At 39.9% G+C, this 16752-nt stretch overlaps 1 protein-coding gene across 7 annotated transcripts in view; it reads left to right on the forward strand.

The window, feature by feature from the left end:
• The window catches only part of ralgapa1 (Ral GTPase activating protein catalytic subunit alpha 1), a 76872-nt gene that overhangs the window by 31938 nt on the left and 28182 nt on the right, over positions 1-16752 (forward strand). For all 7 annotated transcript variants that reach the window (XM_078174909.1, XM_078174912.1, XM_033643180.2 and 4 more), the window contains 9 exons: positions 511-629; positions 803-922; positions 2477-3116; positions 4426-4541; positions 5028-5152; positions 11716-11787; positions 12835-12958; positions 13744-13899; positions 16590-16748. In XM_078174909.1, coding sequence (XP_078031035.1) covers positions 511-629; positions 803-922; positions 2477-3116; positions 4426-4541; positions 5028-5152; positions 11716-11787; positions 12835-12958; positions 13744-13899; positions 16590-16748 — 1631 coding nt within the window. The remainder of the gene's footprint in view (positions 1-510; positions 630-802; positions 923-2476; positions 3117-4425; positions 4542-5027; positions 5153-11715; positions 11788-12834; positions 12959-13743; positions 13900-16589; positions 16749-16752) is intronic.

The raw sequence follows: 16752 nt of genomic DNA on the forward strand, positions 1-16752 counted from the left end.
CTGACATCGTCTAATTCAGAAAGATCTTGAGGTTGTGTTGTAACTAAATCACACTCATGGCAGCAGTAACTCTCTGTGCATGTACAGTTCACAGTTAGCTTCTGCTGCCTCCAGTTTCTACAGACGTTTGAACACATCATTTATGCGTAGCAATACAAAAGAAAATGGCTGTCTGACAACAAGGTAAAGCAGTGAAAATATACTGAATATAACATCCACTTAGACTGATATTATTTTTTTGGTAGGCCTTTTTTAAGTGGCTAAAATAGGTTTTACTTCTAACCTTAATCCACAGTAATGCATTGCTGAGTTTCTGGGGAGCTAGTCCCATCTCTTTCTGTAAACAGGGAGCACGCAGACAGCCATCTACTGTATGTAACACACTGACTGTAGATAATTATCTCATCCGAGCTATCCCTTTAATATCTGGTGCCCTACATGCATTGTTTTTAACTGAATATTTGTAAGTAATTTATGTCCCCTGTTGTTGTTTTCCTCCTCTCTCTGCAGTTCGTAGCCGTATTCAGCAGGGTCTGGTTTCCATTGCAGCAAGAACAGTTATCACACACTTGGTCAACCATCTAGGACATTATCCAATGTCTGGAGGGCCTGCTACTCTGTCTAGTCAGGTACTGTTACTGTGTGTGTGTGTGTGTGTGTAGTGGTTGTTATGGCAGTATGGTTCACTGCCATGATTACTTGGGAACACCAATCGTAAAACATTTTCAATGCTTTTTCTTTTTTTTTTTCGATCTTTGCATTTTGCTAGAGCAACACTATAATTATGGCCCATGTTTTCTAGGTGTGTGAGAACCAAGACAACCCATTCTGTGAGAGTGCAGATCTGGGACCAGAGCTTTTCCATTCACCAAACCTACAGTTTCTGGTTCTGAATGGCTCCACACTGCTCTCCGTATATCAGGTAACCTTTACTGAATGAAAGTTGCCCCGACAAAATTCGACACTTTTTATGTTTTTAAACTAAAACCAAGATTACACTACGTGACTTTTAGGACTAGTCCCTATGTACTTTTTTGTTTTCTTTGGAAACAGGGTTTTTCCTCCTCATGTTCTCAAAAAGAAAAAAAAAATCTGTCCACATGCACTGTTTTAAAGAAAAAATGTCTGTCCATGCCAAAATGACAGGCAGCAATATAACCCTAATCCTAAAGCAATGATGGTCAAACATGTAAAAGGGAAAAAGAGCTTGAAAAAAAGCCATTACTAGAAAGGCACCTGGCTTCATTGTCTTACAAAAAAGGGGGAGAAGATATGTGATCTGTGAAGCACATTCTGACCCCTCTGTCCCTCAGTATAGTGAAAGAGTAATGGCATATTTACATGCAAACATCTTAAGTCATGTTAGCAACCACATCTATCATGGCACGAAATGCGCCTCATTTGTTACGCCTCACAAAGGAGATAATGGTGCACACTCTGATGGAACAAGGCAGCAAAGTCAACACTAGAAACAGAGTTTCAGAACAGTTTCTGAATGTATTCACCCTGGATCTTTTACACACTGTCCACTTTGTGTGTGGACAAAAGGCCAAAACGCATAAAAAAAGCTATGTTGAAAAAGTTACCCATGTACATCTGGACTGGCCTTAGACCGCTTTATAACCGTTTGTCATCATGACTGACACTGACTGTGCTCAAACCTAAGAGAAACTAGTTTGTAGTTATCTTAACCATGTGATAGTTATTATTAAATTTAAAAAAAAATAAATTATTATTTAATTATTATTAAAGAGTTGACAGTCCAGGCCAAAGACAGGAGGATCATGTGGTCAGTGTTTTAGCTCCACCACTGTGGAAGCAACTCCAAAATAGTATCAGATCAGCTTATTCGGTGCTACATTTTAAAAGCCTTTGTTAAACTTTGTAGGCTGCCTAACTTATTAAATCAATGGTTTTATGTTGTTCTTTTCATATTTTGTTTACTTCCCTCTGGTTGAGCATTGTTATTGTTTTTCACCGTATCGTATTTTATGTGTAGCTGTTACTCTGATTTTAAAGATGCTTTAAAAATAAATCTTACTTACTTATTACTGGCATGGCATGTTTATATGTTTGTATAGGTATGTAAGCATGTTATAATGCAGAGTTATTATTAAGTATAGCTCAGGTTGATAAAAACATAACACAGGAGCTTATGATGCTTTGAAGTGTAACTTTTGAATATATTGATTTATTTAATGCTAGGCACAGTTACTTTTTCTTGAAGCATGTGGATGAAGTGAAATAGATTATCATTTCTTTATTTTCCTTGTAAAAGTGCGACCAGCTGCAGAGGAGAAGTTGTAGCTGAAAGGAAGCAAATAAGTAAATATATTTTTTCTAAGAAGGTCTGAGTTTTGCTTTCAGGCAGTTGAGATGTGGATTGTGTAAAAGATGCTGTAACTCACCATCAGCATGATTTCTTTCATATTTGGTACATTTAGTGTTTAACAACTGTCGTCTGCTTCTTTCTCAGATCCGATCAGAATCTGGTGTACCCGGAGGGGGAATGACAGCTGGTTTGTCCTCTGCTCCCGCTTGTGTGCGTGTCATCATCCGAGATGTAGCTGGAAAACACTCCTGGGACTCTGCTGTTCTCTACGGGCCTCCACCATGTTCCCCAAACAGCCCAACACACACATTTTTGTCACACACACAATCACCTCATAGTGGGAATCTTCATTTACACACTCCACCAGGAGGTCCAACGAAAAAGCTGGGAGTGAAGAGAGAAGATAGTGCAGAGGAGGGGCAGGAGGAGATTGAGGAAGATGAGGGGGGGAGAGGGATGGAGGGTGAAAGGCAAGGGTTTCAGGAAGAGGGGGAGGATGAAGGAGAGGAGAGGAAAGTCACTGAGGAGGGGATTGTAGATCGAAGAGGAGCTGAAGAAGAGGGGCAAGAGGAGGAGCAGGAAGAGGAGAGGATTGAGCATAGGATGGATGGGGAGGGGGATCGAGGGGAGTCAGGCTTGGAGCAGCTTCTAGCTCCGCCATTGGCTAAGCGTGTGTGTCGGGAGGCAGTGCCAGCATGGGATGCACTGAGGGAGGGAGACGATGCACTGGATGAAATGCTGCAGTACCTGGGATACTCGAGTCCTGAGTGTCTACAGAGAGCAGGTACACACGCTCACACTCACACACATGCTGAGTACCTACTATATTTATGTTCTGAGCTGTCATAATGGTTATTGAATCTACAGTACAGTTTGTGAAAAAAATTAGTGCATACTGCCGTTCAAAAGTTTGGAATCAGCTGTTAGTTTACTGTTTTTCTTCTTTCCTTCAACGATCACTATTTGAACAGCGATAAAAACAGTATGATTCAGACACCAAATAAAGTATCAATATTTGCATTTATTAGGATCCTCATTAGTCGATGCAGATACATCAACTACTTTTCCTAGGATCCACACATAAATGTAAAAAAACACAAGAAGACATTAACATCAGCACATGGGGAAAAAAACAGGACAGAATACAGTAGTACATCTTTCAAGGCTGTGAAGTACATAAATTTTCCACTCTTACAACAGAACATACATATTTGTATCATTTCAGCACACGTGTTGCTCAGAGGTTAGGAAATTGGGATACCTTACAGTTGCTCTTATACATACTCATAGAAAAACTTTGAGAAAAATAGAAAATATTTTTTAAAAAAGTAATTTAAAAATATGTGCATTATGATACCGTATTTGGATAGAAAAAAGAAAAATAGGCACAAATATGTGCATCTTGCTACAATAGATGACCACAGTGTAAATAAAAAATAAAAATGCTGCATCTTTGTCTCTTTTTGCCCTTTCAGTTGTCAGCCTGGTTGAACCATTGTGCCGCCTTTTGTTCTCCATTTCTGTTTTTTGCAAACCCTTCATACAAAACAGCATCTATTTGTAAAGAGGACTTTTTCCAACCTAAAAGCATCAAAGACCATTCAAAAATATAAAGTAGTCCTCTCAGCCATCTGACTGTACACAATTGAGCCTTTGTGGCAGGTGATTCAAAACTTTTGAACAGCTGTGTACATGAATGAGATTTGTTATGTCTTTTTGAATGCCAATATCAATATGGTTGAAATGAAGCTGCTAATAGTTTTTGGTGATACTGCATCTGATAATGATTTTAAATTAGAGCATTATGTACATTTCTAACTCAACAAAGCATCCATTAAAAGCCAGAATAATGATATCCTTCTCAGTTGGTCAGCCGCTCATTGAGGCCGTGTCATTTAACATTTTCTAGACTGACATCCCTCAATTTTTTTCTGTAAAAAAGAGGAACTGCATGCCTGCATTAAATCAAATGTGGATACTGACTAATCAAGGTCCTGTTACACATCAGTCTAACTGTTGTCCTTAAGCTCTAAAGAGAAACACAATTTCCTACAACAGCACAGCTAACTTTGTCTCCTTATTGGTCCCCTCAGGCATGCCGCTCAACATCCCAGCCCCTCCTCCAGCATGTGTTTCAGAAAAGCAGGAGAATGATGTGATCAATGCCATCCTGAAGCAGAGTGCTGCTGAAAGAGAGTTCGTCCTTCATGTACGTGGTGTCCAAATTCATATGAGTTAAACGAGTTTTGCGTTTTGAATCTTTCAATCTCTTGAATCTGTAGCTCCCAGCATAACTTGATGAAGCAGATACTCAAATGCTACACACTAGCCACTGTATAATCTGACCAGTACTGCTTTGCAAAAATATCAGGTTTTGCCAAGTAAAAGATAAATCACAAGCTTTTATGCAGTCAAGGGTCTCATTATTATAATATTTAGGAAATTATCACAAAAAACTGCTTCTTTCTGCTGTTGGTTTGTCTGTTCCAATCATAATTTGATATGGTTAAGTTAATTTTGGCATGAAAAATGTTTTGATTTAATGTAACCAACATCACTTAAAAAGAGCCACTTAATGAGAGCCTTTTTCTGGGTCATGGCTGTCACGCCATTTCCCTTACCGTTTAATTTCAATCATAATTAATTGTTTTATCACTTATTCTTTTGCCTGTAAGTAAATTGTTGAATGTTTCAGAGAGGCGAGGAGCTGAACATGAGGGCAGTGCAGCAGACTGAACCAGAGACCGAGACACCACAGTCAGCGTTCTACTACTGCAGACTACTGATCAACATACTGGGACTCAACTCCTGGGAGAAGAGGTGAGACCACACACAGACATACATATGTGTATATATTTTTGAAAAACAGTAACAAACGGTGATCACATATGACTCAGGATTCTGTTAGTGCATTGCCTATTTCTCAACTCAGATGTTTTCAGAAACATATTTTAGTGTACTGTCTAACCATAAAATGAGAAAGTTGGTCTGACTGGTGGCTGGTATTTGGTACTTCGATTGACTATTTCCAACATGGCGGCCGGTCACAAACTTTCTCATTTTACAGCTAAACTGTACACTAAAATATGTTTCTGAAAACATTTGAGGTGAGAAATAGGCAATACAGTAACAGAATCTTGATTCATTTTTGATCAGTGCTGCCTTGTTTGAAAGTTGTACAGCAGTTCACGATCGGTATCATGATTGAAGGCTGCTTCAGAGACTCTAGCAGATAAGAATTTAGAGATTCTAACAAATGCCTTCAAATGCAGTAGGGAGTGGAGGAGGGACATGATTTTTTTCACAAACTTCCTGTCTGATGTACTTCCTTCAGAATATAGTGACAGTTTCAGCAAAAATGACACAAAGTTTCCAACTGTAGCTGAGTCAACAAGTCCATAGCCCCGTTTCCACCAAACACTATACCTCATATATCATCTACAGGACGAGGTTGCATGCTGACTTTTTCACAACAAAATAGAATAGGCTGCAGTCTTTCTTGATGGGATATTTAAAAATAACAGAATTGTGCATTTATTCCCTCTTAAGCAAGTGCAGGGATTTGATGTTGCTGGCGCTCACAGGAACAATGCTCTTTTTTTCTCCAAGGGAAGATTAAAATATAAGTCATTCACATAATCCGGTCAAAATTTATATATATATATATATATATATATATATATATATATGTATATATGTATATATATATATATATATATATATATATATATATATATATATATGTATATATATATATATATATATATATATATATATATGTATATATGTATATATATATATATATATATGTATATTTAAATGCCTGAAGATCCACTCATTACTAAAAGTGTATGTCATCCAAGAGAGAGAAAAAAACTAATGTAATGGTCAAAGTTGTCATATTGAAATTAAGGGTGTGTTTGTGGATTCACGTCATCAACTCATGCATCAAGTAACATTACAAGTAAATATTCCACCTTAAAAGTTGCCGACAGCTGTCCCAGTGAATTGTTGTTTTTTTTCTCAGACTACAGCTGTTGCGAGAGGCAGCAAAACATCCTTTCATTTTATAGTTATAGTTTGATCATGTATGAAAAACTTGTCACAGTATGAAAAGGGGTTGCATAAGCTTCAAAACCAGCCAAAACTCAGCCCTGAGCGCAGTGACCGTCCGCTATTGACCAGTCAACAGACTGCAGTGCGTTTACATTAAATTAAACTGATTTAAAGGTAGGGTCTGGAGAATTTTCCAGTTGCTGTTTGTAAACACACATTCAAATTTGGCCCCTCCTATCAGGCTCAACTGCGCGCTGCCCCTACCCCTCCCGGCAGTTGGGTGTTACACAAAATGATTCAAAGCTCAATCCTCACACTACATCAAGCCATATATTAGCTAAACGTAAAGTTATTTGCATCGGTTGATAGTCGGAATTAGCTTCCACAACAAACTACGTAGGAATTACAGTTGTTGTAATGGAAAAGCTGATAAATTAGCAAGCTAACCGGCCTGTATTTGGGATTTACCTGTCCAACAGAAAGCAGGCCAACTCCGCGTCGCTGTACATCCCGAGCCTCTCCTTCAATGTTCAAAAGCGGGTGAAAGCCACCCCGATATTCACAGAGTTTTGGCCCGTGCTTTATCGGCTCGGCGTTTTGCCTCACTCACATTTAATTTCCTTTCCTTCGTGGGTACGTCTGTATCCACCATTTCTCCCGGGTGTACGGAGCCCGGAGGTACTGAAGAAGGCTTCACAGAAGAGATTCAGGCAAGGTTCGCGCTGGTGCACGCTCGGACACGCTCGGGCACGGCACCTGCGCTCTCTCATTGGCTGGGGAAATCTCCGCACAGAAGCGGTCTGAGCTCACAAAAACATCAAAATACAGTTAAAGGGCAGGAGCTCTGCAAACAGAGTCACCAGCACACGAGTAGAAGCCCATGGGTGATGATTAAGCAGGATTTCATTTGTATACAGTACAGGCCAAAAGTTTGGACACACCTTCTCATTCAATGCGTTTCCTTTATTTTCATGACTATTTACATTGTAGATTCTCACTGAAGGCATCAAAACTATGAATGAACACATGTGGAGTTATGTACTTAACAAAAAAAGGTGAAATAACTGAAAACATGTTTTATATTCTAGTTTCTTCAAAATAGCCACCCTTTGCTCTGATTACTGCTTTGCACACTCTTGGCATTCTCTCCATGAGCTTCAAGAGGTAGTCACCTGAAATGGTTTTCCAACAGTCTTGAAGGAGTTCCCAGAGGTGTTTAGCACTTGTTGGCCCCTTTGCCTTCACTCTGCGGTCCAGCTCACCCCAAACCATCTCGATTGGGTTCAGGTCCGGTGACTGTGGAGGCCAGGTCATCTGCCGCAGCACTCCATCACTCTCCTTCTTGGTCAAATAGCCCTTACACAGCCTGGAGGTGTGTTTGGGGTCATTGTCCTGTTGAAAAATAAATGATCGTCCAACTAAACGCAAACCGGATGGGATGGCATGTCGCTGCAGGATGCTGTGGTAGCCATGCTGGTTCAGTGTGCCTTCAATATTGAATAAATCCCCAACAGTGTCACCAGCAAAACACCCCCACACCTTCACACCTCCTCCTCCATGCTTCACAGTGGGAACCAGGCATGTGGAATCCATCCGTTCACCTTTTCTGCGTCTCACAAAGACACGGCGGTTGGAACCAAAGATCTCAAATTTGGACTCATCAGACCAAAGCACAGATTTCCACTGGTCTAATGTCCATTCCTTGTGTTTCTTGGCCCAAACAAATCTCTTCTGCTTGTTGCCTCTCCTTAGCAGTGGTTTCCTAGCAGCTATTTGACCATGAAGGCCTGATTGGCGCAGTCTCCTCTTAACAGTTGTTCTAGAGATGGGTCTGCTGCTAGAACTCTGTGTGGCATTCATCTGGTCTCTGATCTGAGCTGCTGTTAACTTGCGATTTCTGAGGCTGGTGACTCGGATGAACTTATCCTCAGAAGCAGAGGTGACTCTTGGTCTTCCTTTCCTGGGTCGGTCCTCATGTGTGCCAGTTTCGTTGTAGCGCTTGATGGTTTTTGCGACTGCACTTGGGGACACATTTAAAGTTTTTGCAATTTTCCGGACTGACTGACCTTCATTTCTTAAAGTAATGATGGCCACTCGTTTTTCTTTAGTTAGCTGATTGGTTCTTGCCATAATATGAATTTTAACAGTTGTCCAATAGGGCTGTCGGCTGTGTATTAACCTGACTTCTGCACAACACAACTGATGGTCCCAACCCCATTGATAAAGCAAGAAATTCCACTAATTAACCCTGATAAGGCACACCTGTGAAGTGGAAACCATTTCAGGTGACTACCTCTTGAAGCTCATGGAGAGAATGCCAAGAGTGTGCAAAGCAGTAATCAGAGCAAAGGGTGGCTATTTTGAAGAAACTAGAATATAAAACATGTTTTCAGTTATTTCACCTTTTTTTGTTAAGTACATAACTCCACATGTGTTCATTCAAAGTTTTGATGACTTCAGTGAGAATCTACAATGTAAATAGTCATGAAAATAAAGAAAACGCATTGAATGAGAAGGTGTGTCCAAACTTTTGGCCTGTACTGTGTGTCTATATTTTGTTTTGTTTGAAAATCCTCCAGATCCTACCTTTAAGCTCGTACACCAGACCAGACCAGCAAAAAACGGAAATCAACCCAGCTCTAGCCAGCACTAAATGAAAATCATCAACGCCAAAATGATAAGAATTGAGAATAAAAATAGCAGCCATTGTGTACCGTTAACCAAAGGTCCATTCTGAGCCAGGAAAAACCCAGGACAATGATGGTCCAACCAAGTTCAGATATTTGTTCTTTATCTTTGTGAGGACATTCAAAATCTGGCCTTTTTTTACTTATCAGTTTACTTTTACAGAGATAAGAATCTGCTTTATTTTAAGAGACTCCACTGCTTGCATATTGCACAAAAATCTGTAACTATTATTAGACCAACAATAGTAAAAGTGAAATGGCACACGTACTCCTAATGAGGAATAAAAAAGAAGCTTTTTACCAAGAGGCTGTTTTTCAGGGTGCTGTAATAAGTGTGTTCCCACACACGCATGACAACAACCCTGGAACAAACCCGAAGTCTGTTGAATGCAAATAAGACAAAACATTCACATTCAAAAACGTATTTTGTGTTAATTAGACACCATGTTTCTCACTCACACGGCACAGCATTTCATCTTCTCAATGACTCCAGGCTAAAATACACAATGTCAAGGTATCACTTTAAATGTGTCTGGCCAGCTAATGGACACTCATCACTCTTTATACTTCATCCAGGGAATTACACTGTCTGCATTCAGCCTGCACAATAGACTTCTTAACACACTCTGTGTGTGTGTGTGTGTGTGTGTGTGTGTGTGTGTGATAATGAGTATAGTACCCTATTGATCAAACTCAACCCATTTGGAGTTAGAATAAAAGGCAGTGGTTGAAGAAGAGAATGATGGTGAGAGAAGTGGTAAATCAGAAAAGGGGATGAGTAAGACACATGTAGATGAAGAGTGAAAATCAGAAACAAAAAAAAAAGAAATGGAACCAAAATAAGTGAGTGAATACAGAAGAGAATGAAAAAATAAGAAGGCCAAAGAAACTCGGTTGTTGGGGGGAAAGACTATAGACAGATGAGAAAAATAAGAAGAGATGTCTAATCATCTGTTATTGTCCCCTTATGTCTCTTCAGGTATTCATATGGGACTTTAAGATACTGACAGTCACCCGTGTGCGCTCGTGCATGTGTGTGTGTCCCCTTTTATGCTTTTCCCTATAATCCAGGGTGTAAATGGAGTCTTTGAGAGCAGAGAATGAGGCCATTACCAAGTATCAGTTTAATAAAGAGCAAATTGCTGTCTCTCTCTCTCTCTCTTTATCTCCCGCTCTTTCACTCTTTTTTTCTCTCTCTCTCTCTAAGAGTGAAAAGAATGACGTGTCATTATCAATTCACTCCAAGCCTCACTGCTCAAGTCTTGGTTTTATATCAGCGGTGCAGAGGTTGGTGGCTGGGACATTTTGAACGGTCCCCGGACTTGTTAGTTGGTATAAAAGGCTTTTGTTTTGATTAAAGAATAGGGTCCTGTTCTTTTCTATGTGGAGCCTGAACGTGAGGATGACTCTAGCTGCGGTCAGCATGAGATACTGTTGCTGATTTACAGCAATGTAGTAATTATATGCAGTAGTCTTTATTTTGCGGGTTGAGGCACAAGTATACATACAATATGTTTTGCTGCTGCCCCCATCCACAGCAGTACATTGCTTACAGTGCTGGCACTCGTGCCGGCTTCTTACAAAATGGGGTTATGTTCACCGCCACCCGCTGTAGGTAATACATTGACTATGGATAAGTACCTTATACATACCCACTGCAGAAGAGCTAAAATACTGGTTTCCCTTTGAGCTAACCTGTAGTTATAGTTGTTAAAAATTAAATGAGTCATCAGTGAATTGTAGTGATTTTTGCTAACACCAAAACAGCATAATATACTGATAAACGTACACGGACATGATCTACTGTGTATCTGAGGCATGTTCAGTTTGGATTAGATAGGGAATTACTCCTAAACACACACACACCTCTTTAAAGTGAAAACCTCTCCCTACAGTAATCGCCACAGTCATGTGATCTATAAAATTCTCCCTTTTAGATGTTTTCTATCTCTTTTAAATATAAAAATTAGTAAATTACATCTGACAAATGGTGGACTCGGCAAAGTTGTTTTAATATAATTTTTACCAGGCATCTAGCTGGCTTTACTTTACTGAGTTTACAAGTCAGACACATTTATTATCAGTAAGAGTTTATTAGTAGCTGTGTAGAGGGCAGATTTAACATTTATCATGCTGAAGGTTTCAAAATATCTTATCCTTATCCTGATGGAGGCAACTTCACAATTACGTGACTGAAATCTCTTCACTGTCGTCTGGCATAAGAACATGTTCCTTAGTTCCTTAGAACATGTTCCTTAGTACAAATCAACCCATATGATTGGGAATTGATGTTTTTGAGAATTTACAAACAAGGCTACTTTTAAATTAAAATGTTGAGAGAGCTTAAAAGTCGCCTCCTTGTATGTGGCTATGAGTGACATCTTATTTGTATTTTTCTGTTTTTCTTTCTGTCAGTCTAGAGCTTTTCTGGTCTTTCTCACTAGAACTCCTGTCAGCTGTGCTTAATGTCTTATTAGTTAGCACGGGATTCATTGTTTTTGTGCTCGGAAACTGTGACAAAAACAAGCAACCAGCCAATTAAAGGAGATGTTGGTGGTAGCCAGATAAAGGTAGAGGGGCAGGTTTGACCCTTGCTTCAGATGATCATCCCTAACCTGTGCATGCATCTGTGTCTTACAGGAGTAACTTTCATTTGTTGAGGAAGAATGAGAAGTTGCTGAGAGAGCTGAAGAACCTGGACTCACGGCAGTGGTGAGCAAATACAAAAAGTGGTGTTTACTGCAGTAACAGCTCCCTCTTATTTTGGTCTTTTCATTCAAGTTTCAGTTAGTTACGAGTTTGAATCCTCTCTACGTTTTTTTCTTTTATTCCCTCTGTCTGTCTCTTTGTCCTAAAGAGTTTTGACACTAAATGTTCTTTATGTATTGATTTAAATGCAGTTACAGATTACAATGTATACTATAGGGTTCTGAGATTAAGTATAGTGTAAATATTCAGTATATTAAGTGCAGTTATGCTACATGTCATTTCATCCCTTTGCCCTCAACCCTTAGCTGACCACAGTCTGATTTTGTGTGAAACCTAGACCCTGTTCACACTTGGTATACATGCGTTTTGGGTGATCGCATCAGAAGTGGACAGCTCTTTGTCTTTCTGTTCACACTTGACATTGAAATGCATCTCCACATGCATCATAGTGATTGGTTCTCACTTCCCTGCTTCATATGCAAATAAACACATACATCCATTTTTTGCAAAGACCAAATGTGCTGGGTTTTTTTTTTTTTTTACAATTCAAGCTTGTTTCTCTAATTAGGTACATACTGACACTATCGCTGTTGTTGCTCTGGGTTTTAGCAGATGTAGTGTTACCTGTTAACAGTATTAATCATCCAGTTTCTGTTTTACTGACTATTCAACCCAGATGGAAATCAAACAGTGTGTGTCATATTTTTGCGTGTGTACAGGGTGGGGTGTTAAAGTGAGTGTAATCTGCTTTTAAAAACCCAAGAAAGAAGTGTTAAAGGAGAAAATCACCCGCCCATGGTCACCTAATTAAACAGGTTTTGCTAATAGTCTATTCCACAGTCGGCTTCTGATAATGTGCACGAAACATTAGTGGCTTCCCATTCCACTCCCCCTCATTACCTTCTTTGAGGGAAACTCAGAACAAACTGAAGATTTAAGGGGAAAGTACTTGGATAAAGTATTAACCTTGTAGAAATTGCTTAAATAAATGTTATCTGTTTTCAGTAGTTGTTGTGTTGGTCATATTTGGTTTCCTCCATTTTCTTCTAGCCGTGAGACACATAAAATAGCAGTATTTTATGTGGCTGAGGGCCAAGAGGACAAACACTCCATATTAACCAACACAGCAGGCAGCCAGGCTTATGAGGACTTTGTCTCTGGACTAGGTTGGGAGGTAAGAACACATTTATTAAAAAAAAAAAGGGGGTGAAGTCCGCACACTGTTGTAGCTCCTCAGATGTTTATTATATAAGATCAACGTTTCGATCACATGGATCTTCTTCAGATCCATCCTTACGAAGATCCATGTGATCGAAACGTTGATCTTATATAATAGACATTTGAGGAGCTATAACAGTGTGCAGACTTAACCCCTTTTTTAAAAAAAAAAAAAAAAAAAAGTCTGTATGCTTGTTGGTCCTGCACCTGTAATATTTTGGATGTGCGTGCTCTACCCCACTTTAAGAACACATGTATTCACATAAATGCTCACACATTGTTTGTCTTCCTAATATGTTGGTTTAATTGCTGTAAGATTGCAATGCTAAGAAAACATATTTTTAGGTCCAGTGTTTAAAAAGAAACTACATTATGTGTCTTAATGTTTCAGCAGGCTAACGATGGAGAAAATTGATATGCTGAACCAGCTTGAAATACAATGCATGGTGATAATTTATGTGTGTTAACATAAAGTGCTTTGTGCAAAGGACACAAGTAGCTGGCAAAAAAATCCTATGAATTGAAGAAACACACTCAAATGTTCTTCAAAGCAGTTTTAACTGAATAGTAAAACCACATTTTTTGTTTATAATATGCCAAAATTGTGTCTTTATTTAGTGGTTAAAGAGTTCAGAGGAGACTGAAGATCATCTGATTAGATTTTTTAATTCTAGGCTTTAAGGCAGTAAAGGCAGTTTTTAATGTATCCTGTATGTCATGGTGCGTGTGTTTGTCCCGTAGGTTGACCTCACCACTCACTGTGGTTTCATGGGAGGTCTGCAAAGGAATCGCAGCACAGGCCAGACTACGCCTTACTATGCCACCTCCACCACCGAGGTCATCTACCACGTCTCCACCCGCATGCCCCACGACCAGGACCACAACCTCACCAAGAAGGTAACACACACCGATCTGACCTGACCTTTTTTGTTTGTTTGTTTGGTTTTTGTGTGTGGGTGTTTTTTACAAGAGTATTGAAGTATCCATTGTTTACTCTTGTCTGTCCAACTGAGGGAATGCAACTTAACTGCCTGTTTGTTGCTGGGTGAACATTTGAACAACAAACACCTTACGTGATGTTCCAAAGTTTTCAGATTTGGTTGATGGTTGATGGAAACATAGCTTCTTTTGTCAAGAACGGTGCATCTGTCTATCTTGTAATCTACTTTGTTGCCCTTTGTCGTGTGTGTCTGTGTTCGTCAAAACATGCATAATTGTTGTTATTTAATTGCCTTTTTTTATTGAGAAAATATGTGCCATGTTATTCCCATTTGATTCCTTTTTCTTGTCTGCCTTTCCAATTTCTTTCTTTGCTTGGAATGACATTGCAAATGAGCACAGGTCACTACACACACACTCACACACACGCGTTGATGTCAGTGTTTCTAAAGCGCACTGATGTTTCCAATAATTCTTAGTTGCAATCATGTCTGTGTTTATGTGCGCTGTGGGCTCGTATCAGTGTCTAGGCAGGCAGGTTTATTGTGTGTGTGTGTGTGTGTGTGTGTGTGTGTGTGTGTGTGTGCGTGTGCGTGCATTTGTGAGTGTGTGTGCACACCTGTCAACCCCCAGGCATTGGGCGCTCTCCACATGGCCATAATGTCCCTTTAATCAGATCATACTTCCTGCTTCTCGGCCTATCACGTCGCTGCAGGCTCCTGATTGGATTATCAGCGCCTGGTCCGACACCATCCGTCTCCCTGATCAGCTGATGGCCCCATCAAACACGCATACTCGCATACATACACACATGCACACACACGCACACACCACAAACCTGTTTAACTTGACACAAACACACATCCACTAAGGGCTTTATTCACATCAGTCCACACAAATAGCCACACGACTATAAATTTGTGTTAACGCTGGGCACAGAAGCACACACACGCTTACACACGCACGTGTTAGCGAGCACACACAGGCTTACAAACGCATACACTCACAGTTTGATAAATGTGTCCACAAAGAGGTTAAACTGACAGACATACACATGTCCATACTGGCAGGCATTTATCACCCATCCTTCTGCCACACACACACACATATACACACACACACACACACACACACACACATACACACTGCAGTGTGATTTTAGTCCATTGCAGGGCATTTGTCCAGCTCTCACTCTTTGCTGTGTGTTCTGCTCCCTCTCATACCACATCTGCTTGAAACATGATTAAAAGGATTAAAGCTGCATTACACCAACTGATTGTGGCATCAGAGATGACATCACTCTGATCTTCATCATTGAAATACATTTAAGAATTGTGATACGGATCAGAAAAGCACATCAGACAGTAAGACTCCACTTCGTCTTATTAGACTGTGCCACCTAATTGTACTGACACCCAAAAATACAGCTTGAAGGTCGTAATTCTAACTCTCAAAGTGGGATAATTACTGAGCCCCTCAGTTCACAGTATCACTGTGAGTTGTGTGCCTCACTGACACTTTGAATTTCAAGCACCATCAGAATTAAGTGCCACTAAAAGATTTATTTTAAGAAGAACGTTATTCTGTGTGTTTCCCAGGCTCTGCTTAATATGTCAACTTAATGTATCACTAGTCAGTAAGAAAATGTCAGTTTAATTCAAATTAAAACTCAAATTTAAAAATCAAGTAGCGTCATTATTGTACTCCCAAACCTGATGGATAACTCTTGCACAGGTTTCCCAGGTCTCCATATTACTTAATATGAGTGGGGTTTTTTGTCTGGTTACCCTTTATTTATTCATTAAATTTTTTCCAAAAGTTTGTCCATCCGATTCAGATTTTCAGTTTTTTTCTAAGAACTGTAATTAACAGCATACACAAACGTTTTTCTTGTAACTTTTCTTTAATGAAAATTCAATTGCATGGTCACAATAGAACATTGACTGTTAAATAACTTTTACACTTTTCTCCAAAACTGCACTAAATCTTACTTTTTTAATCTTAACAGAGAACAAAATACATAACTGATTCTTGCTAAACAAACATTCAAAAGGAAATGTGTTTGTCTCAGGGCCAAGGTCAAGAGTGGCAGACATCTGAAGGTGTGTGAAACACCAGAGAAGTAGAGAGACATTTCTGTGCGTGCGTGCGTGCGTGTGTGCGTGCGTGCGTGCGTGTGTGCATGTTTTGGCAGGCATCAAGGTTAATGACAGAGCTGTCACCGGCCCTGACTGTAGCCCACTGAGTGAATGTGACACCCCCCCCCACCCCCCCCCCCCAGACAGACAGACAGACACAGAATCACACAGCATCAGACTTGGTCCCATCTGTCTTCCAGCCCGTATTCCATCTTTCCGGAGCTTCACTCTGTCTTCGTGTCCACTCTCCATCTTCACACACTCACTCCATCACCCCCAGGGCCACCAATAGCACGTACATGCACAAAATCAAAAGCCTTGAGTTTATGATGGATACAGTCTATCCAGCTCTTTGTGTGTGTGTGTGTGTGTGTGTGTGTGTGTAATTGGCATTGGCAAAGTTTGTATTGTTTATTCTGTAAGAATGAAAATTGTGAGATGTTTAATCTATTTTGATTCTAGTATTCATTTCTGTTGTCTGTCCCTTTCCCCCCCCCACAACTCCTTCAGCTAAGACACCTGGGTAATGACGAGGTCCACATTGTTTGGTCGGAACATTCCAGAGACTACCGGCGAGGGATCATCCCCACAGAGTTTGGAGACGTGCTAATCATCATCTACCCCATGAAGAACCACATGTACTCCATCCATATACTCAAAAAGCCAGAGGTAA

This window comes from Epinephelus lanceolatus, chromosome 15, assembly GCF_041903045.1.
Source record: "Epinephelus lanceolatus isolate andai-2023 chromosome 15, ASM4190304v1, whole genome shotgun sequence".
NCBI lineage: Eukaryota > Metazoa > Chordata > Actinopteri > Perciformes > Serranidae > Epinephelus > Epinephelus lanceolatus.